The following is a 27,854-nucleotide window of genomic DNA, read 5'->3' as shown; positions in this document are numbered from 1 at the left end:
CACCAACCGGAACCACTGTACCTGCTCTATGTGTCTTGACACTCCGTGATCTCTGCTGTGTTCAAAGCGCTTCCACATTCAGTTGCACTGAAGGGAGGTCCCTGGACAGTCAGCGAGTGTTGCCCCGTCTCCTCCACAGATCACTTTCACAGATGTATCTCGTTTCTGCACACATACAGCTGATGCTTCAATGAACATGCGACTTAATTACCTGCCTTTGGATGAAGTTGGAGTTTTCTTCTTGCAGAACAAACACAATGTGACCATGTTGAAGCAGTGACTGTGTCGTCCTTGTTCCGATATCGGAGTACCTTTATTGATCCAGGGGAAGAGGGGCTTAAGAATGGGGAAACATCAGTCAAAACATGGTAAGAAATGTTTTCACCACTGAATAACAAAAAAGTTAAAATATTTCGATTAAAGTCTCACACAAACTAACGATTGTCTGTTTTTGCATCCCTGTCTCTGTTGATCTGAAGCGTGCAAGCGCAGAGAAAACCCTGAAGGTGAGGATAAACCGATTATTTTGTATAATGAAGGTTGATAAACTATGGTAATCTAATAAAGTAAATTGAGCTTGAGATGTATTCTTGCTGATCGGTGTACTTTCTCAATGTTACAGGAGATAGTTTTGTTGTGAACGCCTTCCTCCGGAGAGGGATGGAGGAATGTGAGCGGTACAGCGCGACGGATCACAAACTGAAGAACATGCAGGTATCGGGCACCTTTCCCTCTTTTTTCTTACTAGACCTAATTGAAATGAAATGAAACGTCTGTTTAAGTCCCCTTTAATGACTAAGACTGTGTGGAAATAAGTTTGAATACTGACTGAGTATTTCCAAGAGTAAAACAAAAAGTTAGCATCCAATAAAAATGAAAACGATTCTCTAATATGATTCTTTAATCCTGTTCTGTCTAAATGGTAAATTGGTGACTGTTACTCTCAGAAATAATTATCTTGTAATGCTGCATGGGCGACATTCATGTTGAGTTTTTCATAAACAAAATTCATTACTGGAAAAAAAAAAGTATGCCAGGTATGTGTGTGTGTGTGTGTGTGTGTGTGTGAGAGTGTGTATGTGTGTTTCCCGATGGGATGGGCCTGTCAAGCACTTCAAAGTTGTCTGGTTGAAGCTGTTACATTCCCTCTTCTTGAAAGAAGAGCTGAGAACTTGACGGGAAGGCAAATTGTATTCATACGCATGTGTGAGGACACGCTGAAGTTGTAGGTTGTATGGTTGTCATGTCTGGCTCCGGCACAACACCATACAGCATTCATTCCCCTGCTAGCATCACTGGACGAGTTATGACAGCCATGAGCCATGTGTGTTAAGCAGCTTGGCAAAGCTGCACACACACACACACACACACACACACACACACACACACACACACGTACACATAGACTGGATGGAAAGGTAGTCGTTTCTCAGACAGGGATATATAACGTTTGCTCTTGTGGCTGCTGGCATCATGAGTCAGGGCCGTGTCTTTTCCCTCAATGCCTCCCTTTCTAGTGCGGCTCCCAGTGGGCAGCCCTCTGTGGCATAACATTACATCACTTCAATTAGTGTGTCGTTTTGAGGGGCACAAGAGTCTCAAGCTCTCAGACGTGAACTGCAAGAAGTTCACATAGAGGTACTGACAGTCTGTGAGGTGGGTGGTTGTAATAGTGGACGAGTTATGGATTATATCGGGCTATAAACCGCCCACTTATGGCAAATTAAAAGAGAACTTACTCTGCTTCAGACGAGTCTTGAGTTCACACTCCCCTCAAGGAAAACCACCAAAGGCATAAGCTTGGCACTTATTAGTATAGGTTGATCTCACCCTCACTTCTTTCAAAGTCAGGCCTCTGATTTATTTTGTGTCAGTAGTTGGTTATATTAGAGGCTCGTTCAGACCACAACTGGATAACCAGCCTATTACTTTTCCTGCTTTCTTTGAGACTAATTTAGGAATTGGTTGAGAGGAGACAAACCACAATGCAGTCACGTCTGTTATGGCATGTGGTCCTGATATGTATTCATGGCAAAATATTGCTAAGTAAAGAGCAAGTAATGCTTTTGAGGCAGAAAATAACATGATAATTATATTTGACTTGCATTTCCATTTACTCATGTAACTCACTGTTTGCTATATCATTCGGGCAATCATTTCTAGGCCTACTACAGACATTTTTCTTAATAACAGTGAGACATCAGTAAAAAAGGAAAATAAAAAAAGTATTATATAGCATTGGTTTTTCAATTGGAGAAAATAATGTAGGTGTGTTATTTTTAAGCCAGGTAACATTTCTACATCACCTTTTATCAATGTTTTAAGCTGTGATAATGTGTTGGGTGCAACACAACCCAAAGCAAGTATAGCTGAAACGATGAGATAATATAAGATAATCCTTTATTAGTTCCACAGCGGGGACATTTGCAATTAGTCAATTAAATGATTCATATCAGTTTGCAGATTAACCAACAATGAAAATATTGGTTAATGCAGCCCTGATGCAAAGTATCAAATGCCAAATGATCCAGTAGCATGAATGTACTATTGATATTTTGACGATGCATTGCATTTATGTTCACTATTGTATCGCAGAGGCAATATGTGACTGCCTGCTCGTATGCAGTGACAGCTCTACTCACGGTGTTTGAATTGAGCCTGTGTCTGTGTTAATGTAAAGATAGATGATGTCCTCAGGGACACCTCTTATGCCGTATAGTTTCCTATCAAACAGAGTGACTTTCAACACATTTATCTCTGCTGTAGGACGATGCGCCATTTCCTCTTTTGATCCCGCCTTTAATTAATTCTTCACCAGGATTGGATTACATTGTCACACATCCAGATGTAATTATTGGATTATGAGTTGTTAGATCTCTGGGGTTTAGACCGTGATTAAACAAGTCCAAGTCAAATAAAAAATAGCAATTACCGTACATTATGTACATACATATATATGTATGTGTATATACATATATATACATATATATGTATGTGTATATATATAAGGGGATAAGGGAATTTGACGTTTTTAGATGGATCTCAGCCACATTTTATCCCCCTGAGTATTTTGACATCTAGCTCACACCAGACAGTAGTTACATCACTTAGTCCTGGTTGATGAGCAGCGGGGACAGTTTAAATTGCTTATGATTTTGTACAGGAGAAGATTGGCCGAACACACTGTTTAGCTCTGACCATCCCCCTCCTCATTGTCAAATGGGGGAGTAGGATTCCTGAGCTGTCTGGCTGTGACTTCAAAGCGCAGAGCTGGGAGTTATAAAAGGGCTCTGATATCAGTGGAGCCTCCGAACCCTCACCCCTCTTTCCCCCTGCCCTGTCCTGGGGGATGGGCTGAGGGATGGAGTATAGCCAGGCGGGGGAAAAGAAGCAAGCGCTACGATAGCCAGTGCCCAACATCAGTTTGTGTAAACCTGTGAAACCTGTCATATCTATTCAGCAGATTGTGAATGAATTGTCGCACTTTAGCAAGATATTACAAAAGATCAAAGGATGCAAGGGCCTGTTTAAATATTGACATTGCCGCAAACCATGATTCAAGGTTGCAGCTGGCGTGTTGCCCTCAGTCTGTAACCCTATAGTCTCCTTAAAGGATGGTATTAGTGGACAAAGAGAGCGTGATTCAGCAGGATGACTTGGCTCATCCAGGCTAAAGTCATCAAGATGTTGACACCTCTTTGCAGGTGCTCAAGACAAATCGTACCTGTTCAAACACCTGGTGTATTGTAGAGATATAACAGGTGAGATCAGAAGAGGCTGTCCAACGTATAATCGCCCACCCTGCTCTCAAAAAACGAGTCTAGTCGGTTATTGAATATGTAATATGCAGAATACTCGTTACCCTGTACTTATCCAAACCTGCGTTCATTAGTGGAAGAGCTCTGTGAAGGTTCACTTTGTTTCACCTCTGGAAGCATCAACAGTCCAGACCCTCACATACACAACCACACGGCTTCATTTTGGAGCTTCAAACAGATATGCTTGGATGCCCAAATAATGACAGGCTAATTCAGCCTTTCAGCACCATCTTTTGTCTCGGAACTCCCCACAGACTTGGCCCGTGAAGAGGGAGTGTGTCAACATTTTAAATTCCACAACAAAGACCTTTATTATTCCACTTTGAAAGGTTAATAATGTCACACTTGAAGTTAAAAGGGCTTGGTTAGGGATTCAGTTGGATGTAATGATGTGCCAAAAGCTCCAAGACGCACATTTATTTTGACTTGTGGAGAGTTACATAGCACTGCACTCCTCAATAATACATTTCGTTTAAGAGCAGAGTTCCCAAGCAGCTCACTCAACTAATTATAAACTAGTGTTTTTTTAACATGCATTTGGAATCTGTGAATAAGACTTTGCCCTTATATACAAATCCTCATTTGGTGATCCTCCCCACAATGGATGTTATGTTTGGACAATGTTGCCGCTGGGCATTTGGGTATATCTTCTAGTCACCATGTTCATTTTGAGTTTGCAGTATTTGATTTGGATCTGAGGCTGGCATATCTGTGGCCCTGAATGACATTTTATTTTTTAAGTTTAAAACTGAGGTCAGCTCTTTTTTGCTTTTGAGTTGTGTGCACTGGATACAATCCTGTACCTCCTGAAGTCTTTGAGTGCTTGAAAACTTCCCTTAAGAAGTTATTCTCGCCAGCAACGTCTCGTGACTTTTCCCTTCCGCCTCTCTTATACAAACACAAACGATAAAAAAAAAAGCCTGTCCCTGACGCGACACCACCAGGGAGCAATACATGGTGGAGAGGAGACAAAAAGGTGTGCACAAATATGTACTGCTTTTGAAGGGACTTGAAGGCATTGGGAGAGTTTGTTTTTTTCCAACCCTTCTGTTTTTGGGGGGAAATTGGCTTCACAAGAAGCGAGCTGTGAGCCTTCATCTCTGAATGAAAAGCATGTGGCTGGCATCCAGAACAGCGGGGTCTTTCAGCACGGCCCCAGCAGACATCTGTTCCTGGTTTGTACAGCAAAATCCTGGAGCAGGGAGAGGGGCTGTGGTGGGAAGGAGGGAGAGAGAGGGTGGTGGGGAAAGGAAGAGAGGAGGAGGAGGAGTGGGGGGTTTAAAGGTGGTTTTTTTTTCATGGGGGAGATATTTCAGGGGTTTTAAAGGTAGTGGGGTAAGGGGAGTAATGGAGAGTCTCATCCGCCTGGTCTACTGCATCGTATTGGGGGGCGGGAGCTGATCATTGACCTCACTTTACCAAATCACACTGCTCTCTTGGGCGTTTTTGTTTTTCTCTATGTTGGTTGCCATTTGTCCAGAACAAACATTCACCTCTCTGTCAGTGTAAACATCATCACCTGGTCGGCTCAGACACTCATCACAAGTGTGAGATGCTTGTTTTAGCCATTCTTTCGTGTTGGAGTGTTTAAGTGTGTTTCACCACATGGCTTCGCCTGTGAGTCAGAGGTCGAGTCCCTCTCCCCCTCTCTGTCTGTGTGTTTGTGAGTGAATGGCTGAGTGAGAGGCAAAGAGTGGTTTGTGTGGTTTGTGCCTAATAGAGAAAGACATCAGAAACACTGCAGGGAGATTAAATGTTTATTTTTCTGAGGATATTTATACGGTCTGAAGTACTTTGAAGCAGTTTGCTCAATTCCTCTGTGACCTGAACTTGTGAAGGGAGCAGGCCTCTCTCTGGCCATCAGGAGGAATCAAAGAGCCATCACACATTGGTTCACAATCCTTCAGTACAAACCAGGGCCGCATTTATCTGTGTGTCAAGTAACAAATGAGCTATTGACCCTCCCACCCCTTTGGTTTAAGTTAGTTTAAATATATGACGTTACAGTAAGCTGCTTAGCTTAGCATAAAGACAGGAAACGGGGGGGAACAGCTAGCCTGACTTTCCAAAGATAAGAAAATCTACAAATCTCCTATGAGCCCCTTTAAAGGTGCTTTCGGACAGTGAGTGGCTGCCACTGTCCGAAAGCACCTTAAGGCTGCAGACAGACTAAACCTATGGCTCAACTTTTGATGTAGCACAGCGCTGAGTTGGCCAACCACATACACACAAAATTACATTTCTGATGGATTACTTTGTTACGTGAACACTGTATTTCTACAGTTTACCTCTGGCAGAGTATTACAAACCGTGCAGTGTTTTTGTGTATGAAAAGCAGGTACTGGTTTCATATCTCACCAATACCTAACACAACATGCCCCTACCAACGCCTAAGTTCATTAATCAACACGTTATCTTGCTTTGTTCAGGAAGACACTGTTTCCTGCTCACCAATATTCCAGATAAACCAGATATGACGTGTTAGTTATTGAGCTTTAGAGGTGCTGGTACACAGATTTTTGTTATAGTTGGACAGAGCCAGGCTAGCTGTTTCCTCCTGTTTGAAATCTTTGTGCTAAGCTACAGTAAGCTAACCATTTCTCCTGGCTGTAGCTTCATACAACTTCATACATACACTGAATAGACATGAGAGTGGCATCAGTCAATAATATAAGCATGTAATGTCTTAATGCCTATTTTTTGCCAAGGTTATAGTAAAAATAGCTATAACACATCCACATTTCATCCACTTATTGATGGCATAAAAAATTATTTGAATTTACAGCTTACAGCTCAAGAGAGAATCGTATATATTTAGACAAGAGAGATGACAGTCGCGTCCTTCATTATTGGAGCTCTTATCTGCAGACATATGGAATGAAGCTCTGTAGCCTTTGGAGCTATCTCTCAGTCCCATCAGCGCCGCTTTGAAGTCACTTCTTGTCACTGCTTTTCATGATATTTATGAGATATCTGATTGAGTGCTTCAGAGGGAATAGTGTAGCTTTACAGGACCGGATTACAGCATGCAATTGTATGTGAATATCTCAACTTCCTGAATGGAGCCCATCCCAGGTTTTCAGTGACACTACATGACCTAGACGTGCATTTTCAGTGACGACAGCAGGGAGACCTCACTTCCCCTTCATGGTTAGTGTGCTGGTGGCTGCTTGGGGCAGCCCCGCCTAGGGTTAACACTGGTCTGTGTCTTTGCTCTCGATCGCTGCCTGCCAGGGGAAAGAAAATACCTGAAGCTGGAGCCCAGTGCTTAGCGCTGACATTTTTGGCAAAGGATGCTGGATCCAAGTCTGTGTTTGATCTTATGCTTCTCCCAGCCAAGTAAAACACCGGGAGACTCAAAGGTTATTACATTTTAGTGTGTAAGGTATGTTTCCACATAAAACCCCTGTTCCCCCTTAGAAAGCTTTAGCTCTTTTCCAAGTGGACTTCATTTCGCAAGCCTCAGAGCAGCCAGGGGAATATCATATTTTTTCAGTTATGGTTGTTGATAGTGTTATTATATGCTGTCAGTATAGCCATTGTTAATTGATTTAATTGTTGAAATGACATCTTCAGTGAGCGTAGTGCCTGTGTGGAGCTCAGGGAGGAGACAGAAAGCTTCAGACTATATCTTCAGAGGAGCCAAAGCAGATCTATGTTTGTTCAATATTTTCTTGCTTTGAATATTTGCAGATTGAAAGGGAGACGGAAGATTAGCTTTTTTGTTTAAAGAGGACAGGAGATTCCTCTTTTGGACACAAGTTTGTTATGCTATGAAATTCAACAAATGGAAACTTGAGATTGCCTCCACAAAGGTCAGATGCTGACCTGACATATATTTCACAATGCAAGCCCAGTGAAACTAAATAGCATCGTGCAGCACAATGCACTGATAGATATGAGTAACTTAGAAGATAAATCTTTGGCTTTTCAAATTTTGTTGTCAGCGCAAGACAGAATTGAATAGGTAGAACATGATAAGGACAACACTGCCAGAAGAAATATCATTTCTAAAATGTGTGTAAAATGAATTTGAACCTTTATGTTTTAAGCATCGACACTCATGTTGTGATGTCATATGCATCTCCTTTGGCCATTTGGCAGATTACATTCGCTTTCTGTATTGTTAAAGCACAAAATGCTTTCAGAGTCAGCCCTGAACGCTTCGGAACCCCATTCTTGCTCCACATTCCTGAACCCGACGCCCTGCTAGGTTTGAGACTCGAGAGTGAAACACCACAAATCCTGGCTTCCTCTATGCTTAAGAAAGAAAAAAAAGCCCAGCGGTGGGTACTCCTGCCACTGCTGGCATTGTTTGTCATTGTTGTGATGCGACACTATTTAAAACCTTTGCTTGAAGTATTTTCTACATATAGATCAAGCATTCTGCAAGGTTGTCATGGTTATAGTATACACACCAGGTGTCCCTTGTGAGATTTAGGAGTACTGCCATGATTTTAAATGTTTATTCCATACAAGGAGTCAATACCTTCAGTTTATTTGATGTTCAAGAACCTTGAAAAAAAAAACATGGAATTTATAGCAGAACTGTGTTCATAGGTGAACAGACTTTACACAACATCCATCTTCCTGTCTTCCAGTTTCATATACAGAATACCATAGCACAAGATTTATCAACACACCCAAAACCCAGACCCCTGAGGAGTTAGGCATCTTTCTCTCAGCCTCCCCCTCTTTGGGACCCCGAGCCTGCACATGTGTAGGTATCGCTATTACTCAGCTCATAAAACGCCACAGTCCCATCTGAAAGTGGTTAGCTGTTGAAACACACAAGCAGCTTCAAAGCTTGGATCCAGGCTCTGCAGACAGCACAGGCCTGGCCTCCCTTCTGCACATCACATTCCTCTCCATTGGGGAATGGCTGCAAACCTGTTCCCATCATCAAAACCCTCAATGGGTCTCCATTAAAAGGAAGTGGTTTATTTTTGTCATGGGTGGTAATTTTTCAGGGGAATTTCAATTGGGAAAGAATGATTGCGGAATGATTTTACTCACATTCTGTGCTGGTGTATTTATGTACTGAAACACCTTTTGTGCTTTTCCTATATGTGACAAGAAGAGAGGGAGAGGATGAAACAGTGCTGAAAGAGGCCACTGTTCTCATTTCCTCTGAAGGTCGCTTTCTTTTCTTCCCCCACCCATTTCTTTCCTGAGCCCCGTCCACTTCAAAAGCTGACCTGGCCCTGTGTGCCGTGTAACTTGTTTACCTAAAGGCTCATTTCAAATAAACAGCGGTTCTCCTTGAGATGCCTGCCCCCCTCACTGAGAGCCTTTCAGAGACACCATCTGCTTGTAGGTGCTTTACTGAGAAAACGCACTCTTCTAAACAGGATTTTTATTTCATGATATTTCTGCTGAGTGACTTTTGTGGCATGTGGCTTTAGAAAAAAAGCATATAGTGGACCAAAATGTGTTAAAAGCTGTGTTAAAAAGTCAGAAAAAAACACCACTAGCTTATAGAATATCTGCATTTAAAAGTTTGTGGTCCAAACAGTAACAGTTTTCTGGTAGTAGATCTGCCTATAAATTAATACAGGAAAGTTCTCAGATATACCAGCTCTGCAAGTTCCCACTTCTTCATGTTGATAGGGGCTGACTGATCCTATCACTTAAAGAATGCCAGTGTATCAGAATATCTGAACTTTTACCCCCAGTGTCATGTGCTCAGCTTTGAGAACTGCTCTATCCTGGCAGCATCTCATAGCTTTCAAGGTGTTATTGCACATCAGCACCTTCGGCATTTTGAAGCATAATTCGTCTTTCAAGAACTTTTATCAAACATTAAGTGTCACACTTAGCGCTTTCAAGTGGACTGCCTCCGGACGTGCTGTGTTATAGAGAACAAGACTCCATCCGACTTGTAGCTTTATACTGAGATAAGATAAGAAAATACGAGCAGCTACGCTAAGCTAACTTGGCTCATGTTTAAGTGCTCTTTCATATTGCCTCACAGCCCTGGTTTCCAGTAATTATGGCTGTGAAAGCAGCAGCTCTCTGTGCGCTTTGCTGAGCTGCCCTCTGCACCATAGCCTTTTGATCTCTGCTTGTGCCATGGATGAATTACGTTCCAGAATTTCACACTGGGGAACTGTGCTTCAGACACACACAGCTAGTCTGTCAGGTCACTAAAGTGCACACATGGCAGCTTCAGTCCAAAAGCAAGAAGCACAGATGTTACAGTCTCGCTGACTGCGGCCTCAAAATCTCCACTTGGCATGTTTCTGTGATGTGTCACAAATGAAAATTATAATTCCTGGTTTGCACCATGAGGCTTTGAAATTCTTGTCTTGTAGCTAAGTTTTCAAAAGTAATTCATCATATCCTCATATCCTTTTTAGTTTTTCGACCAGTAATTTTCTTTGAGAATAATTCAACAGATATATGAATGAGCTTTGCATGATATTGGTGCATCAGTAATTGGCCCATGTGCTACTTTTTTTTTTTTTCATCTGTTCCTCTTCAGCTTTCAACTTTGTCCCCTTTTTTCATGGGAAGTTGCGTCTCATATGCCAAAGCATTACAGCCTGTGGCCCTTTGGCAATGGTCCATTTTACATGTCCAGGCTTCCTTCACATCATCTGAATATCGTGGAGTCTCCTCTGCTTCCTGTGCCCAGCAGGTGTGTATTTTTAGGACTCCTCAGGAAAACACTTGGTGTTAACCCAGGGATGACCCCCTGTCCAGTTCCAGGACTGTAAGGAACTTCACAGCTTGGAATTAAGACGGGTCTTGCAGTGTCAAGAATTCTCGTGGTCTTCGAAACTGGCAATCCCTACCGGCAGGAGGAGACAGTCAAAGAGAGTTACACAAAAACACAGAGAAAGACAGGAGATAAAATAGGTGCAGCCACTTTAAATATGCAGGGTATTTTTTCTGTATTTTCTGTATATCAGATTCAAGATATGTGGCTTAAAAAAACTATGCAGCAGTCTGCATAGCCAAGACAAAGCCAAGAGTCTTAAATATTTCATAGTAAGGAGGATCAGTACCAATTATGCAAACAAGCGGTGTCTCCTGGGACTTGAGGTTTGGCAAGTGTCATTGAGAATCGCAGATGAGTTATCATGGGCTCTGCTTGTGTGCTTGCCTGTCTACCTTGGTTATTTGTTGCATCCTACTGCACTGAACTCTTTATTTTGGCAGTCTGTGACCGGCAAGCCCAATTCTCCCCGAGGGCTGAATGCAATAATAGTTCAGCGCAACAGCCGCCCGTCTCTGTTTGCCCAGAATGCCTCACAGATGGATGTGTTGAGAGTTCATGCTACATTACCGGCTGATTGGTCACGGCTGCAAAAGCTCCTCTTATCGTGGTCAGTCATATGGATCTTTACTTCTCTGTGTAAATTACCCATAGGGAGCCGTAACTAGTGGACGGTAGAGCTGTGGTTTTGACCCTGAACCTGTTGTTTTCCTGCCTGAAGACGTGTTCAGGAAACCAGCAGGCAGCTCATCCACCAGCCCACAAGCCCTCAACAGCAGGAGTCCAGCAGGAGTGAGCAGAGAAGTCATCGTGGATTAGATTAACAGCATCATTCAAGTGTGGGCTCCGATGGGTACATGGAAAGCTCAAAGAAACTCAACTCACTCAAATAAAAATAGAAATTGTAATTTCGATGAAGAAATATATCCACATGTTATGTTAAGGAAGAAAATAAACAGCCAACAAGGATTATAAATGATTGTGGCTCTGATCTTCAGTAATTTTAGTGTTTAAGCTGCAGAATAACCTGAGCCAGCTGTCACAACGTGTTGCAGTTGAGAGTGAGGAAACACGCAACAAGTAATGGATAAAGGAAATAGTTAAAATAGATATATTTTTAAAATAGTGGATTTTTATTTAAATGTGTGGATAAACTAGAATCATTCGCTAAAACTCAACAGTTAAAAGTAATGGATACATGGTTGAGCCTCTGCAACTAGCAGTAGAAATGTGAACAATATCCATTGAGCAACCAATTTATAATCCATCCGTAAGAATATATTTGTAACATGACGGGTGGTGTTGATTAAGAGGTACTTGAGCTCATGTCGGGCCGTTGGGGTACATCAGACAAAAAACGGTTGGCGTGCAGCTGTCCGTCCCCAACAGGGTTTGTTTACATTTCTCAGTAACCCACAGGAGCACTGCAATGCCTGTAGTTTCACCAGCCTCCAACCGCACAGCCTCGCCCCTATGAACTGCCAGGCCTGGTTTTCAAAGCTGTGACTCAAATCCCTTGTAGTTTAACAAAAACGAGCAGTGAAAACAGTGGCGTCGGTGGTTATCTCACAGGTGAGAGCAATTATAACTGACATCTCAATACTAGACTGACAGCTGGAAACCTGACGCTAACGTCACAAAAAATGTCCTTTACAGGTGAGACTGATTGTGTTGAAATGGTTTTCACCCAGCAGAATCAGACAAGTTGGACAGGTAACTGACATACAACCAGTTTGAAGAGTTAATCTATACTAAACCCCGAATTACATGAGGTCATTGCAGCTGATCAGTTTCAAACCCTGCTCAGCTGGAAACTTGTGGAGAGCACTTAACTGTGAGAGGTGGAGTTGCTTTAGGCAGTAATGGGATTGGCATTGCAGCCACTTCACCCACAACCTGGCATTCTTATATCCACTGTGTTGTTTAAAGGGCCTGAGGAATGTGGAACAAATCCCCTCAGCTTTATCGGCCCGGGCGCGCTCCCCATTGGCTGGACTTAAGAGCCAGGGGCCTGCGCGGGAGCTTACAGAATTTCACATGGAGGCCAGAAACAGAGGAACATCCTGTTTGAGTCTAACCGCCTGTCTCACACTGGCTTTGATATGCCATCGCCTTGTACACTCACTTCTCTCTTGTTTGCCAGGGTGGGTGTGCATGTTTGAAATCCTGACTGTTTATACCCTGTCTAGTTTCTGTGTATTTCTTCTTTTACGTCTTGTGCTGAAATGATTAATAACTTGATCAATAATTTGGTTGTTCATAGTAAGTTAAGCTTTAAATCTTAATACCTAACCAGTATGCATCATCACAAGACACGTGGACTGAGGAATTTCTAAAGATTTGAGTCAAAACTTTGAACAAAAACATTCGAGTCTTGAGTTTGTACCTAAAATCCCAGAACAAAATAAAAGAAAAAGACATGCAGCTTCAGTTCTGACTGCTAAAAGAATCCATTTCACTCAACTTTTGTTCGAGGAGATCGTTAAATGTGTGAGTGCATATAACATATGGCATTGGTCATATATAAGTCCACTCAGAGACTATTGCATTACACCACCAAGACCTGTTACCTCTGAATTAAAGCAACATGCTCTCTGTGGTGCAGTCATTATATGTGTGGCACCGCATTTTAAACTTTACTTCAGTGTTTTGTGTTTCACATAAAGTGAACCATGACAGCCACTTTGCGTTTTTCTCTTTCCAGTAACTGATCAAATAGTGTTATGATCGACTGCCTCTGTATAATTTAATACATTTGCCTAACCCAGATTCATGAGTGTGATTCCAGTCACTGGTATGAAGCACATGGTTTCCAAGTCCCTACAGTAGCTGCTTGTGTGACAGCTGAGAGGAGGACACTCCATTACATCAGACTCCTATCAAAGCCCACTTTAATGAAGGCAAGCTGATTACAGCATCGGTGACAGATGCAGGGTGGTCAGCCAGTGATGCTAATCTTTGTTTATGCCATCCAGCAGGTCACAATTTAAGTGAGAGAAAGATCAGTGAGAGGGTGAGGAGGAGACTGGAGGGGCGTGCAGAGTTTAGGAGATAGTCTCTCCTGATTGAATACGAGCGGGTGACTTTCAGTGGTTTACGTGCTGCTCTTACATAGACAGGCATGCATGCTCATCACTCCCCACAGCTGTTGTTATATTAGGAACGAAGAGGCTTCGCCCTCAGTGATTCATGTCCTGCCAAGGGAGAGGTTTTGCCTCCTGTTTGACCTCCGAGAGAGTCCCGCTACCCTGAAAGGGCCATATCTGGGCCATCTTGGCCACATGGGTCCAGTCCAGATGACAGGATGGCATTCTGCTCTGATCTCATTGCCATTCATAGAAAGAGATGTCAGGGCACATACTACATAGATAAAATACCCCAATTAGTGGACAAAGGCACATTTTAGTAATGGCAAGGATTAATACGGCAAGGCTGAACTTGAAAATGCTCCAGACTCTTTTTTTAGGGTCTTTACGTCATAACGGTGCGCGGTTAGACATTGAATCATAATAACATGCTTTTAGCTTGTGTTTATATTGTGATGGACATTATTAGGCAGGCTAGCTCAAACCCAGCAGTATTTGCAGTGCTGTTTATTTTCATATTGCTGCTCAGTACAGGCTGAGGCAAATCTGCTCTGTTGACTCTGAGCACCATAATTACCCTGCCTGTGACTGAAAGCTGATGCCTGATGAACCAGAGGGAGAGAGAGGTTTCTGTGCAGCCGTCAAGAAACCAACATATTGTTCTTTTACTGTCTTGCAAGAGAAGAGACAGAATTTGTGCAATTGGCCTTCTCTCGTTAGCTCGTATTTTCAGCCTCAGCCCCTTCCCCCCTCTCTCTCCCCCCTCATCTCCCTTTCTTCTACTTTGCCTTTCCTCAGTGTAACAGTTCACATCTGGTTTTGAGTCGAGGCCAGGTTGGTTTCTTCTGGAATGGAGGGCTTTTATTTCTCAATGGCCCTACTCCCTCTCCAGTTTCATTCTGCGGTGAAGAGTATGCAGTTTGTTTACGAAGTGGTGTTCCTTTCTTTATTTTGATTCTACTCAATCCTCATTTCCATCATGGGGGAACCCCACATTCATCTCCTATTAATGGCCAATGGCAGCGGGAATGTTGGTCGACTGGTGGTCGTCAAAGCTTTACTGTGGCGCCCTCCTTAGTGTCAGTTCCATGTGACTTTGTATTTCTGGAAACTGTGTACATCCTGGAGAAATTAAGGAAATAACTGAGATTGTTGGTGTGGTTTGAACAAAGAACTACACAGACACAAACACAATGTAATGTGCTGTTGTAGCACCTAATGTAAAAGTTTTTTCAAAACTAATTACACTTTATTTTAAAAAGTAAGCTATCTGAACTATTTAAGAAAACCACATTGCTTTAAATGATACGAGGAAGCGTCCAGACAGTATCCTGTGTTTGTGTTTTTTCCAGCATATGTATGTACTTGGATACGCATCCAGACATCTGATCACATTGCCGTATTTCATACCCTGAGGCTAGAGGAACTCTGTAAACAATCTTCCCGTTAGCCTCCTTGTTTTTGAAGATGTGATATTAAAAATGTGTACACTTATATTTAGGGGGGTGAGCTAGAAGAGGGGGGTGTGAGAACAAAGATGTGCAGTGTTTTCCAGCAGGAGGATCTCTCTCTCTCTCTCTCTCTCTCTCTCTCTCTCTGTCTGTCTGTCTGTCTGTCTGTCTGATGTCACCTGGTAGGGAGCTATGTAAGCGTCCCCTGGTTACCGTATCCCACATAAACGTCTGCCGGTAGGCTGAGGCTTTAGGTAAGCTTGGCAGAACTGCTGCATTAAACAGGAACAAACATCACACACCTCGCTGTCTGTCTCTTATGTCCAGGCGTCTGGGAGACAGAACCTGTTTACATGGAAGAACACTGTCAGTGCATACTTTCAATGCACTTTTTTTTTCTCTTCAAGACAACAGATCTAATACCTTATCATCTTCTTGTCATTCTTGTCGAAGCGCCCGTCCCACACATGCAGTTTTCCATCTGTCTCCCTCATACCTAATATCACACACAGTGTGGATGTGTTTATCATGGGCTTTCAGGTGTACGCCACTGGTGCAAAACACTTTGCACCAAAAACACATTTGCGTAGCCTACAGAGCAGTTTGTGATCTGATAGTGAAAGAATGAGCACAGCCAGATGCCAGAAAGCAGTTAATTACACATGTGGTGGGCAGATTTGAGCCCGACACCGTGGGCGATGTGGAAGGAGATGCCATGTGTTTAGACGTTAAACTGCAGACTGCGGTCGGATCTAGCCTGCTCTCTCATTAGCTCCCCCGATGGATGTAATGAGCATGGAGGTGGTGGTGGTGAGGGGGAGCCATGTGTTCAACACGAGCCCTGCTGGTCCCCTCCTTTTGCACGCAGCAAGACGTCTCCTGATATCAGAATTTTAATTAGAGACAAGATTCACGTTTGGCAGTTGGTTGAGTGATTTGTTTCATTATATTTAATGCTGAATCCTGTCTTTCATTTAGAGGTGCTCATACCTTGCTCTGCATCCTCATGGGAATGAGGATAAGGGGAATCAATGGTTGTCTTTGATGTTCCTCTGAGCTGCAGAACAGTGTGTCTGTGTGAACTGCCTCTTCCTTACATACTGCCCTTCATTAAGGGGCTGCCCTACAAAGAGGGGAGATAAAAGCATCCAGTGTAGAAAGGAAACAACAACTTGGCAGCAGAAACCACAAAGATGGAAACTGTGTGTGATTTTGTGTAGGGATGCACATATGCTCGTCTGGTAACTTGTGTGTATATTTGGTGATTAAAGACTGCAGCTTGTACCAGTTGTCTCCACCTTTCCCAAGAAACCTCTCCCACTGGGTCTGGAGTAAGCAATAGATAGGCCTTATCTCCCCTTTAACAAACCACATACTCCTCTGCTTTACTCTTATCTGCTTCTCCACTCTCTCATCTTTGTTCCTCTTATCTTTCATCTCTTTCCCCCCCTTTGTGCCCCCTTTCCTCTGCTCCTTTCTTTCCTCTTTATTCCTCCCGCTTATTTCCTGTACCTCTCCTGTTTCCCCTCTCCTCCTCTCCCCAAGGCTCAACTCCCATTATTTTTGCTGTTTTCTCTCAATGTCTCCGGTGGCCAATTTGCAGGGGGTGTCCGAGCCTTGACCCTGAGACTCAACCGGCTCCCCCCTTTCAGCGGTGAAGGTCAGGGCCAGATTACAGACTGGAGGTATCATCCTCTGAAGTGAGGAATAATCACGGGCTCTGAGATTGTTAAATACAACCACGGGCCCTGGCGCTGTCATTACTCTGAGAAAGAGGGGAAGGGGAAGGGAAAAGGGGGGCTTGTTCACCTAAACGCATGCAGATGTTCAGACTCTCGCTTGAGCCTCGGTACTGTTGAAGGTACACGGAGTTCTTTTGTTTTCTAGCATCTATCTGTTTTTTATTTGTCACATTTTACTGGGTCTCCTTGAATCAATCTGGTGGGGTTTTATTTCAAAGTGTGTGTGGAGCAGCTTAGAGGACTGAGATGACGTAAATAAGATGAATCATTTGTTGTTTAAATACTTGTGGTTTAGGGGCTGTGTTTCCACAATCCAGTCGTAATTAAAGAATGGCTCTGTGTGCATTGAGACCCTTTTGCCTTTGCCTCAGTGCGCCTTTGCTGCACATATGTGGATGGGATGGTTATGAATACATTGTGGTTCTGTTTTATGCAGGATATAGATTAGTCACATATGACAGCAGAGCGTTTTTCCCCTTACATCCCTTTGTCATGCTTTTGTTTTAGGCTATGGAATTGTGTATTTAATCAGTCCCATCCTATCTGCATGGAAATTTCCATCTGGCAATTATTCTCCATTCAAAATAAATACACATGTTACTGTGAGTTTATTGCGAGGTTTGTGAAACATAAACCAAACTTCTCGGAATCACGTTTTGCAATGGGGAAATACAGCAAATCTTTTCCTTAAACTTCTTCCATCAAACTCTCCATGCTGGGTTTCATGTCAAGCAGGATGATAATAAACAGGTCGGTTCAGGGAGAGCTCAGGCGATGAAGTGCATTATGGGTTTTTTGATGGACAAGAGGGGTCCATCTGAAGGGCTTGGAGGAATCTTGAAAGCTTGGCTTTGGCCGCACTCGTCGTGTCCCAGACAGTCAAACACAATAAGCGTGCAGATGTTCAAAGAGTTTGGCCGCGCTGGAGCCTCCAGCCCTCTCCTCTCATCTGAGTAGGAAATGCTTTAGCTGGAACTGTTTGTTTTCTCTGTGTCTGTGGTCTGAACTGTAGATTCACTTACATCTCTGCCCCCCCCCACCTCCCCCTCCCTCTCTCCTCATTTCTTTCCTTGTCCCAGGGGTTTCCAAACCGTGAGCTGAAGGAAAGACAATTCACAGATCAACACTGTCCCCTAGAGGGTAGGTTGAGAAGGATGTCTCACTCATTGATAAGCTTTATGCTGAAACCATGCTTTATGAGGCAGAAAACTGATCTAACGTAGTATGGTTGTATGTATCTGCAATTATGCAGTGTATGATCTATTAAATGTATGATCTATTAAATAAAACAGCTCTGTAAGATATAATCATATGCATTTATTATTTCAAGATACTTTCATGTAGAATTTGCAAAAGCAGCTAAGTTCAATATTGAGATATTTTGGTTTCATTTTTGAGAACATAAATGCATGTTATATTGACACAAAAGCATAAAAAGGGACGTATGTGTTTGGTGAGCAGTTTTCATTGGAATGAATAAGCTGTAATGCTAAACACATTCAACATATAAAGTAAAGTGTATGATCTTTGAGATTTCCTTTGAAAGTGTAGCTACCAAACCACACATAATGTTGCCCAATGTTTGTATGTGTCTAAACTTGAATGTGTCCTTCTCTGTTGACAGTGGCTCTTCCTCCAGAGAAAGCTGAGGGCTGTGAAAGCTACCTGCAGTACCTGCACTCTGAGGATGGAGTGCGGGAGATACTTCGAGATTCGACCAAAGCTCCCGGGAAAAAACGCATCAGTCTGGATGTAAGCAGTTATGTGCAATTCTGTAATGTGTTAAAGTCACACGTTTAACATGAATATGCAACAAAGTGGTGGCACGGGGTTCTGAACCAGGCCTGTTCGGCATGCTGGAATGTGCATGTCCAGCCAATGTTGTCAAAGTTATTCCAAAAACATACAGCTCAGGTAGATTGGGACTCTAAACTGCTCATAATTATTAAAGGGAGTTCTATCTGTGTCAGGCCTTTGGTGGTCTGAGGACCTGGGTCAGAAAAAGGTCAAGAGACCTGAGTGTTGCAATAGTCTTGTGTTCCAGTGAGTGAGAAATGATTTCAGCTTAGGTTAGAAAATAAATGCATGGTGGGTAACCTCTATCCTAGCCGCAGCTGTATGCCTTCACTCCTGTGCACAGAACATCTGTCTGTATGTTGACACTGCTCCAGACCATATCCTGATTGAATTTAGGGACCAATAAATAGAATAAATAGATTGCAGTGTTTAGACTTCTATGTTTTAAAGAACTGCTTGGATCTGCTCTTTGGTGATCACTCCTGGTTATGTGAGCTGAGGAGATAATATAGAACCATAAAGGGCTGCTTCTCTCCCAGGGGACTCCTCCCTTGTAAGTGCACACCGCCTTTCACACAGTGTCAGCTCTCCACCATGCCTGCAGCAGGACCTATACTCCAGATGTTTATTTTTCCAATTATGGCCATGTTACTAGATACATCTGAATCAAAGTTACTGCCAAAAAGTTGAAACTGAGAATTGAGGTTGTGCTCATTTTTCCTGGAAGAAAGTAGAAAGAAAAGGTCAGAGTGGTAGGGCCCACCATGCTGACATAGTTCCCCACATAAGGTAAAGGCAGCAGAGAAGTGATCTGTTTACATGTTGAAAACCAGACTTTCAGTTGGCCTCTGTTCTATTGCTTTAAATTATTTTTTTTAACCAACACTTTCTTATGCACAGGAAGGCAGTCTTTAAATATACCCCCTTTTGTTAACAGTATATTCTTGTGGCGAAAGAATGAAAACAACACAAATTTCCTTTTGAAAAATGTTCATGAATCCCACTGAAGACGGCGCCTGTGACGATTAAATTGGACGTACTTTGCTGCCCCCAGCTGTCATAAACGCCTTCTTTGACACACTGTAGAACTACTATCGCTTTGCTCATTATCTAAATAAATATGTAGATTGAAACCTTTCAAATGTTAATGTGTATCAAGTATGATAATGTTTGTCTCCACAGGACTTGGAGTGTGCCGTTTCTGTGGAGGATGACAACCGTCAGGAGTGGATCTTCACGCTTTATGACTTCGACAACAGTGGGAAAGTTACAAAAGATGTGCGTGTTTGTTACCTTTCAACTGTTTTTTGGTCAAAGGTCAGACTACAAACCGTCCTAACTGTGTTTTATCTCTCACTATAGGACATGTCTAGTCTGATGCACACCATCTACGATGTGGTGGATGCCTCTGTGAATCACTCCTGCCATAAAAAGAGCAAGACTCTACGTGTCAAACTGACTGTCACTCCAGAGCCCAAGTGCAACAGAAGAGAAACAGGAACAGGTACATGACAACAAAAACAGCATCATACCTCACATTATTTACTATCCCAGTATGTTGTGAGCCAACTCAGCATTGCCTGTATATTTGTAGAGTTTAGATGCTGTGATGTTTTTGTAGAACCACTGTAGCCATTACTGCAATGTCAGACCTGGTTATTCTATAAAATACAAACAAATAATTAGAATTGTTAATATCACAACTTGATAACTTGACATTTTCTCTGAAGGCATGAATTGAATGGGAAAAAAAACCCTGCCTAGTGTTTATGTCTGTAAGCATGAATGTCACTGAACACTTTTCCTGGTCTGAGTTCTTGTAATTGACCTCTTCAGATCGCTGTCACCAAGAAGAGGGACGTTCAGCTGACAAGCGACTGTCCTCCTACGTCAGGTCAGTACTCTGCTTGAAGGCTGGTGTGTGTGTGTTTTAATATTTCTTCTAGTTTATTTGTATAAATAATTGAGAGTTACTTATTTTACTCAATTTTTTGCAGCAAAGGACAGAGCAATGAGGCACCGCCCACAGACGGTCAGCATTACTGTGTGGACGAGAACACAGAGAGGAGGAATCACTACCTGGACTTGGCTGGTATTGAGAACTACACCTCCAGATTTGAAGGTAACAGCCTGCTGGTTGTTGCACCCTCAAATTTGTATTATTCTATTACAATGACAGGTTGAACGTTGACTATGAGGAAGCTGAGGTGTAACAGCAGTTCAAAGTACAGTGTTATACATCATATTTGTATTAACCACTGACCCTGTGCCTGTCCTTTAGGAACCACCCCTGCCTTCCCTCCAGAAGAGGCTCATGTTCGAAGCTCCCAGAGCCAGAGTCGCTCACGCTCCCATGAACCAGAAGCCCAAGTTGTTCACCAGCGTCGCTCACAGGTCATCAGCGATAGCTACAACCCCACTGAGTCTCGAAGCAAGGGCACACAGTTCGTTAAATCTCCCAAAGGAACCTACAAGGGAGGCGGAGGGAATAACGGGGGCAGCGGAGGCGGCAAATCCACTAAATGTCACGGCCACCACCCGCCTATGCAAAGCATGCTGCACAGTGGCAGCGCAGCAGGACACGGGGGTCAGGATGTGTACCACTTGCCCCACCAAGCCCAATCCTCTGGCCACCACCAGCACCCTTTGCAATACAGCCACAGCAAACGCCTTAGGGCAAAAGCCCGAGAGGCCATGTCTCCATCCAAAGCCCCGCTGTCCCCTCAGTCCCACCCCCAGCAACAGCCCCCTGTGCCCTCTGTACTGCCAAGCCTGGAGAGAGAGCAGGCATCTGGCCCACCTGGGAGCCCAGGGTTTGTGGTTCCTGTGGTCCAGCGTCACGAGCACCACCACCACCATGAACACCACCACCACCACCACTACCACCATTACCATCAGACATGACCGCCTTCAGCGTGCAGTGACTGAAACTGTACAGGACCAACCACAACCAACCACACCAGTCTGAAGGACTTAACGTCATCCCGCAGGAGTGTATCACGCTCTGTCCAGGATCTTTTTACTCTTCTCTTGCAAGCTATACAGATATATCCTGAGATTAGATGTACTGGGGAATCGTGTACTGCGATGGTTGATGATATTAGACCAGAAGGATGCTTTTTCTGAGGTTATTATGTAATAACAGAAGATGTGCGGCACAGTTTTTGAAGTTTTTGTAGATGTTCTGCTGGGACTGCTGTGATCGTTACCCATGTTCAGTAAAGGTACAGATGCCAGAAAGGAACAGATCAGAGGACTTTTGATGTGACATCCTTTCCCTCCTGATGCTGTGGGTTGAAGTCCCTGTAAGCTATATGTCAGAGTAGCTGTGTTGTTCTGTGTGAGACCTTTCCAAAACATGGATCTCAGGTGTAAAGGTGCTGCTGCTCTCGAGCTTTTCACACAGGCTTTTTCCTCCGGAAGGCCTGTTGTGGACTGAGGGGTTTCCTGTTTGGGGGGGGGGGGATTATGAAATCACCACTGCCAGTTTTAATGCAAAAATATCTTGCTATATGTATAAAAAATCTATATATGTCAACACATTTTACTGTATAATTATTATACCATATATGCATATTTCATCATGGATATAATTATGCATATATGTATTTTGTCTTTTATATATTTTAATAAACGTTATATAGTTCATTTAAATTATTGCAGCAACAGTTCGTTTATTTCTGCTCATACACCCTCGATTATGTTGTCTGCTGCCCACAACTGTGTGCATAGAAATATCACAAAATCAATCAGTATGATGTTATTTATTGTGATTTACCATTAAATTATAATATTCTAATTAAAACATAATTGTGGTTTGAGAGTAGATTTAAAAAACAAGTATTTTTTTTTATTAATGGGAACAATTTGGAATCAAGGCTGATGTTTTTCAGATAATTAATTAAATTAGAACAATTTCCTGTCAGTGATTTGTGGTTTAAAGTTATTTGATCAGGTTGATTAACCTCATGTGATGGTAATCATCACAAGGAGATGAATAACCAGCTTTCAAGTTATTTAAAGGTTAGAGACAGACAGCTGTTCTTTGTCATCATCAGCAACTGAAAAGTTTAAAATTATTATCAGCTACATAAATATATGGGAACAGCAGTAACTGTCTACCTATAATACAAATGTAGTGCTTTAACAGTTACCCGGCTGTGTATGATTGAGAGGGAAGTGCAAACAGAAAGAGGCATGAGACACTTCTGCTTTGAGAAATGAGGCATTTTTGTTTTAGTCACCTCTGTTGCCAGACAATCACACACCATCCGGTTACTGTAAAAGCACTAAATCTGTATTATCGCAAATGTGATCATAAGAAAAAGGTCTTATTAATGAAAACAGAAGTGTCTCATGTCTCTTTCTGTTTGCACTTCCCTCTCGTTCTCTGAGAAAACAGAGCACTGGCTGTTTTGGTCGATCCTTTCCACAGAGTGAAAAGTCAGTCAGTACAAGGTCATAACACAAAGTTGGGTGATTTGAAGAGAGCTTTAATATTTGACAAATATGTGATATGATTTCCCTTCAGGGTTTATACTGTAGACTAAAAACTTTCCCCCTGGTGGTTCTGTATTAGTACAGGGATGCCTCGGGAATAGTCTTATGCCACATGGAGGTGCCTACAATCTGCTGCATCTGGCCCCTTGTATGTCAATTAGTGTGTGGCAATTTGATTAACCACAGATTAATTTAGCAATATGCACCGTGTAAGGACAGTACAAACTGAAATAAGCAACCTTGATTCAAGACATTTAAAACCTCTTAAACCCCAGGCCTCCGGCTCAGGCCCCTGCTCAAGAATGACACGCCCAAAATAAGTAGAGCGAATCTCTGCAACTCCAAGGTCTATTTGAATAATCTTGGAAGGTAACACTTGTGAAATTTCTGCAGAGATCTACGCATCCCTATGTGACGGGCTGAGACTAAATTAAGTTAAAGCTAAATTTAATTTGGTATTTCAAATTGATAATTTAATTTAGTTTACAAGTCCTGCAGTTGGCCTATTAATTCCATCTAAATACAACTGTTTTTGCTTTGTTTTGAATAATCAATGGTCACCAGGTCTGTCTCTGTGTCAGCCCCTAGGTGGCAACAAATAGCCATCAATGATACATACAATACACGGTAGGAAGTAATCAGTGAAGTGTTCCTTACTGATACTGTGACATTCAGTGGGTCAGTTGTAGATCTGCTGAATCTATGAAGTGAGTATAAAGAGTTTATCACCGTGGAGGAGGATACATGCTCAGTCAAACTATGCCCTTATTTAAATAAAGCTAAAGAGGACACATAGTGGAATACTAGTGGAATATGAGTGTGCATGTAAACGGAGTCAGTGTCTGATTCACATGTAAACGAAAGAGTTGCTCCACCAGCAAAATACAGGAACGTGCTCTGCTGGCTCTCTCAAATTGACCTGACAAAAGTGAAATCTTGTTATTAATTGATGGAACAATCTCCCCTCAAGGTCCATTTAGTAGCTGTTCTGGAGCTTTCAATCATGTCACATCTTGATCAGCTGATATAGTTGTCATGGTAGAAGTTTAAATGTAATCTTTCTGGGCACTATAAGGACTTGATTTTGGAATAAAAGGTGAGGTTCAGCATTCATTCTTGACAGTTGACAAAACAATATCACCTTAAGGTCTGTTTAGTAGATGTTCTGGAGTTTTTTTTTTTATCACATAACATGATCTTCATCAGCGGATGAAAAGGAAGAAGCTTCAATACCAAATAATATTGTTTTGTCAACTTCTGTGTCCAAGGGTCAAGAGTTCACTTTGAACTTCAACTCGGTATTAATAACGTTTTCTGAACCCGTTTGTTTACATCAGTAATGTTTGTAAACAACACACTATTTAAACAGACCTAAAACACATTGTAAATAGTTTATAGAAACTCAATTGTATTAGTGAATATAATTAAAATGTATGGTGTCAACATAAATTGGGCTTTTAATTACACAGATTATCTTTTCTTCCTGGGTCAACTCGAGCTGTCACCTTCCTGAACATGCCTGCTTCACGTGACCACCGATGCAACAGTGTGTACCTGTCGTTCAAGCAAAAACAGAAGAAAAGAAAACGTAGTCTAGCCACCTGCAGCAAAATGTGAGCTAATTCTCAGCTATCTGCCGGCCAGATTATTTAATGTATTATAATTTAAAAACTGTTGGCATAATAGTTTCTTTGTGTCGCTTCATATCAACGCGCTTTTGTTAATTGCCAGCCCAGCTCAGAGAAAGCAGCATTCCCTGCTCTGGTCGTCAGGGATTTAGGGAAGGACTGAATCCGAGCCCCGACTGAGACAAACAATGGCAGCTATGAAAGGCGAGGGGAGGGTCGGCCTAATGCAAATATCCACTTTGTGCGCCCTGGAGAACCCGCACTAAACAGTGACAACCACCAACTTCCACTCAAAGTGGAAGTATCCTACGTACTACAGACACTGACTGTAAAACTGGGTATTTCTCGCTTTATTTTGCATAAAATTTACGGACCAAGTTTTTTACATGAAGGCGTCTTTGCTGCAGCAGCAAGTGGGAGAGCGGAGTGGAGACGGTTTCTGGAGACAGGACGCTGCAGCATCTCTGAAATGTGCAAAGTGCACCTGCTGAAGGACGAACCAGAGAGGTAGGAAACGAATAGTGTCCAAATGCAAGTGCAGCATCCCGATGTAGTAACCTACTTTACTGTATAAGTACTTCCACTACCTCCATTTCCTTTCCGTAGTTTCAACATACTAGTCATTTCCCCCCTTTTTTCGCATTCCTCAGCACGAGCTTGGCTACTTTTCATTTATCTGTACGAATCTTTCAGTGGAAAACTTTTTGGGCTTTTCTCCCAATATACAACAGTCTTGTTCGACCCACCTTTTTCTCCCCTCTGTTCGGCTTATTTAGTGCAGCTAAGCCTGTCTCAGGAAAACGTGATTATCCCCATACCATCGATACGCTGGCTTTCATTCAAGACATGCATGAGAAAGGCTTTGCAACATAATAGATCAGTGGGAGCCTGTCTGCTTGTGTAGACGTGGGGCGAATAGAGGGGGATCTCACTTGAATGTTGATATTTGTGGGTGTAAAACAGAAAACACATTTTTTTTCCCCCAGAACCATTTCATGCAAAATATTAAATTGACCCTCTGGCGTTTATTAAATGTGAGCATTTGGTAAAAAAAAAAAAAAAAAAGGTCAACTCTAAGCCCCATTATGCATCATCTCTGCTGCAGCCTGCACTTGTTGCCAGTGGTGTGCAAAAAGTAATGGAGTGAAATGCTACTGTAAAATCCCAGCATATCCCCCAGAAGAAACATCAAAGCGGACTCAACATGAGGCTTTTATCTGAACAATTGCTCCATTCTACCCTGCACCCCCACCCCACCACACACACACACACACACACACACACACACACACACACACGCACAGGCACACACAGACACAACCCCCTATTCCCAATTTCCACTTGATTAAGCCCTAAACTGAGCAGAGTTGAATCTGGAGGGAAAATGGTTCACTAATTCTGACTCACAAGTTCTGACACAATAGAAGGAAGACCGTGCTCTCTGTTCTAATTTCAGCCTTGATTCAATAAATTGACCATATTGTTGTACAAATATAGACGCACGAAGAAGACGTCACAGATGACTGGAAGCAAGCCATATTTTTTCATATTTTCAGGTTAATCATCAGCTCCTGCTTTATTGTTCCAGATGCACAAATGCAAATACTGTATCAATTAAAGCAGAAATGCACCCGTTGTGTCGTGAAACCAGTGCACCTGATTGTAAGTTAATGAAAGCATCAACATGTGAGCGTTGCTATTTTGGTTGTGTTTTACACCAAAAGCAGAACGTTTGCAACTACATCAGATGTTTATTATCAAGCATACTACATTATCATGCATGTGTAACAATCCATAAAGAATGCATGGACAATCTAGTGTTTATTTAGATATGGACCCCCCCCCCCCGTCCAGCTACTGGACTGTAAGCTCAGATACCAGCAGCGCAGTTGAAATCCATTCCTCGCTATTAATTCGCCCGTATTTGCAACCAATTATCTCTAATGGTGAGAGTGTACGCAGGAGCAGCCTGCAGACCACTGTACACATTCTCTGTCCGGTGGTGATGTTGCCAGGCAATGTGAGCTGCTGGATGAAGGCTGTTCAGATGGGTCTTTTTTTTCTCCCCCAGGCTGCTCTCTCCATCTCTTTCTGTCTCGCAACCCCCCACCTCTCCTCTCAGCTTGCCTCTCCTCTTCTGCATACTAATAGTTGGACAAAAAGCTGATTACAAACCATGGCTGTCAAACTGATTATTAATATTCTTTGGCTTTGTGGTCGGTTTACAGGGACAGAAATTTATGGGAACTTCCTCTATTCTTACTTGTTATATTTATGGTTTTCACTAACTACAGTAGACAGAACGTCTACCAGTAGGCAGTGACTGTCAGGTGCATGTGCTAGTATTCTGCAGGAAAGTTTTTACATCTTGATGTTGTCCACCAGAGGACGGCAGTGTTTCAGTCCTGTTGAGAAGCAGTAAACCCAGTAGAGTAGTAGACCTACTTTTAACTGTTTTTGCTGTGATGTGCTCTGATAACATGTTGGTGAAACGTCTTTGGGAGCTACAAACACTTTGCCCCGACTCAGCAATATTTTAGAAGGGACTATCTCTTCCGCATCTTTAAACAGGAAGGGATCATTATTCTGACAACAACTCACAAACAGATGGAGTTGATGTGTTTAGCTAATATAAAAACAGGAGCTCTCAATTGCAAAGAGAGACCAAGACACCAACAGTTAGCGTAATACCATGTATGTTTAGTGAGCATAGGCATTTGCTGTTTGGTTTTAGTTGTTTTATTAGTCCTTGTTTAAATGAGGATTAAAGCAGCTCGCTGGTATTTATAGACCTGGTGGACTCTCTCAAAGTAAATAATTTCTCCATATGAATTCGCACAAGAAAGATTTAAATCGTATAGTTATAATATTCTCTTGCACACGTGGATTTTAAAATAATATGGATTTCCTTTGGGGTCTTCATGTTTTCCATGTTATGCTCATTTGTGTAATTCTTTATCCAAACCAGATACGTAAACATAGATATAGGTATAGAAACTCATCATTTTGTCATTGAGGAGTTGTTCAATGACAGAATTCCTCTTCCTGATAGGCCATATCCTCAAGAGACAGGTATAATTAGAGCTATGGAAACAGGAAACACCTCGCCCT

General features: G+C 42.4%; 1 protein-coding gene across 1 annotated transcript; it reads left to right on the top strand.

Moving 5' to 3' along the window:
* The first annotated feature begins 45 nt into the window (after positions 1–45).
* On the top strand, positions 46–22,224 carry nkd2b (NKD inhibitor of WNT signaling pathway 2b). The gene is made up of 10 exons (XM_031853269.1): positions 46–368; positions 480–506; positions 623–714; positions 17,898–17,958; positions 18,443–18,570; positions 19,798–19,893; positions 19,978–20,119; positions 20,452–20,509; positions 20,613–20,737; positions 20,897–22,224. Exons 1-10 carry the CDS (start codon positions 344–346, stop codon positions 21,517–21,519), a joined length of 1,377 nt encoding a protein of 458 aa, XP_031709129.1. The 5' UTR covers positions 46–343; the 3' UTR covers positions 21,520–22,224.
* Positions 22,225–27,854: the final 5,630 nt, after the last annotated feature.

The sequence above is a fragment of the Anarrhichthys ocellatus genome, unplaced genomic scaffold (genome assembly GCF_004355925.1).
Source record: "Anarrhichthys ocellatus isolate YVR2014 unplaced genomic scaffold, GSC_Weel_1.0 scaffold13, whole genome shotgun sequence".
Taxonomy (NCBI): Eukaryota; Metazoa; Chordata; class Actinopteri; order Perciformes; family Anarhichadidae; genus Anarrhichthys; species Anarrhichthys ocellatus.
Note: the sequence above shows the minus strand (reverse complement) of the source record. Positions and strands in the feature narration are given on the sequence as shown.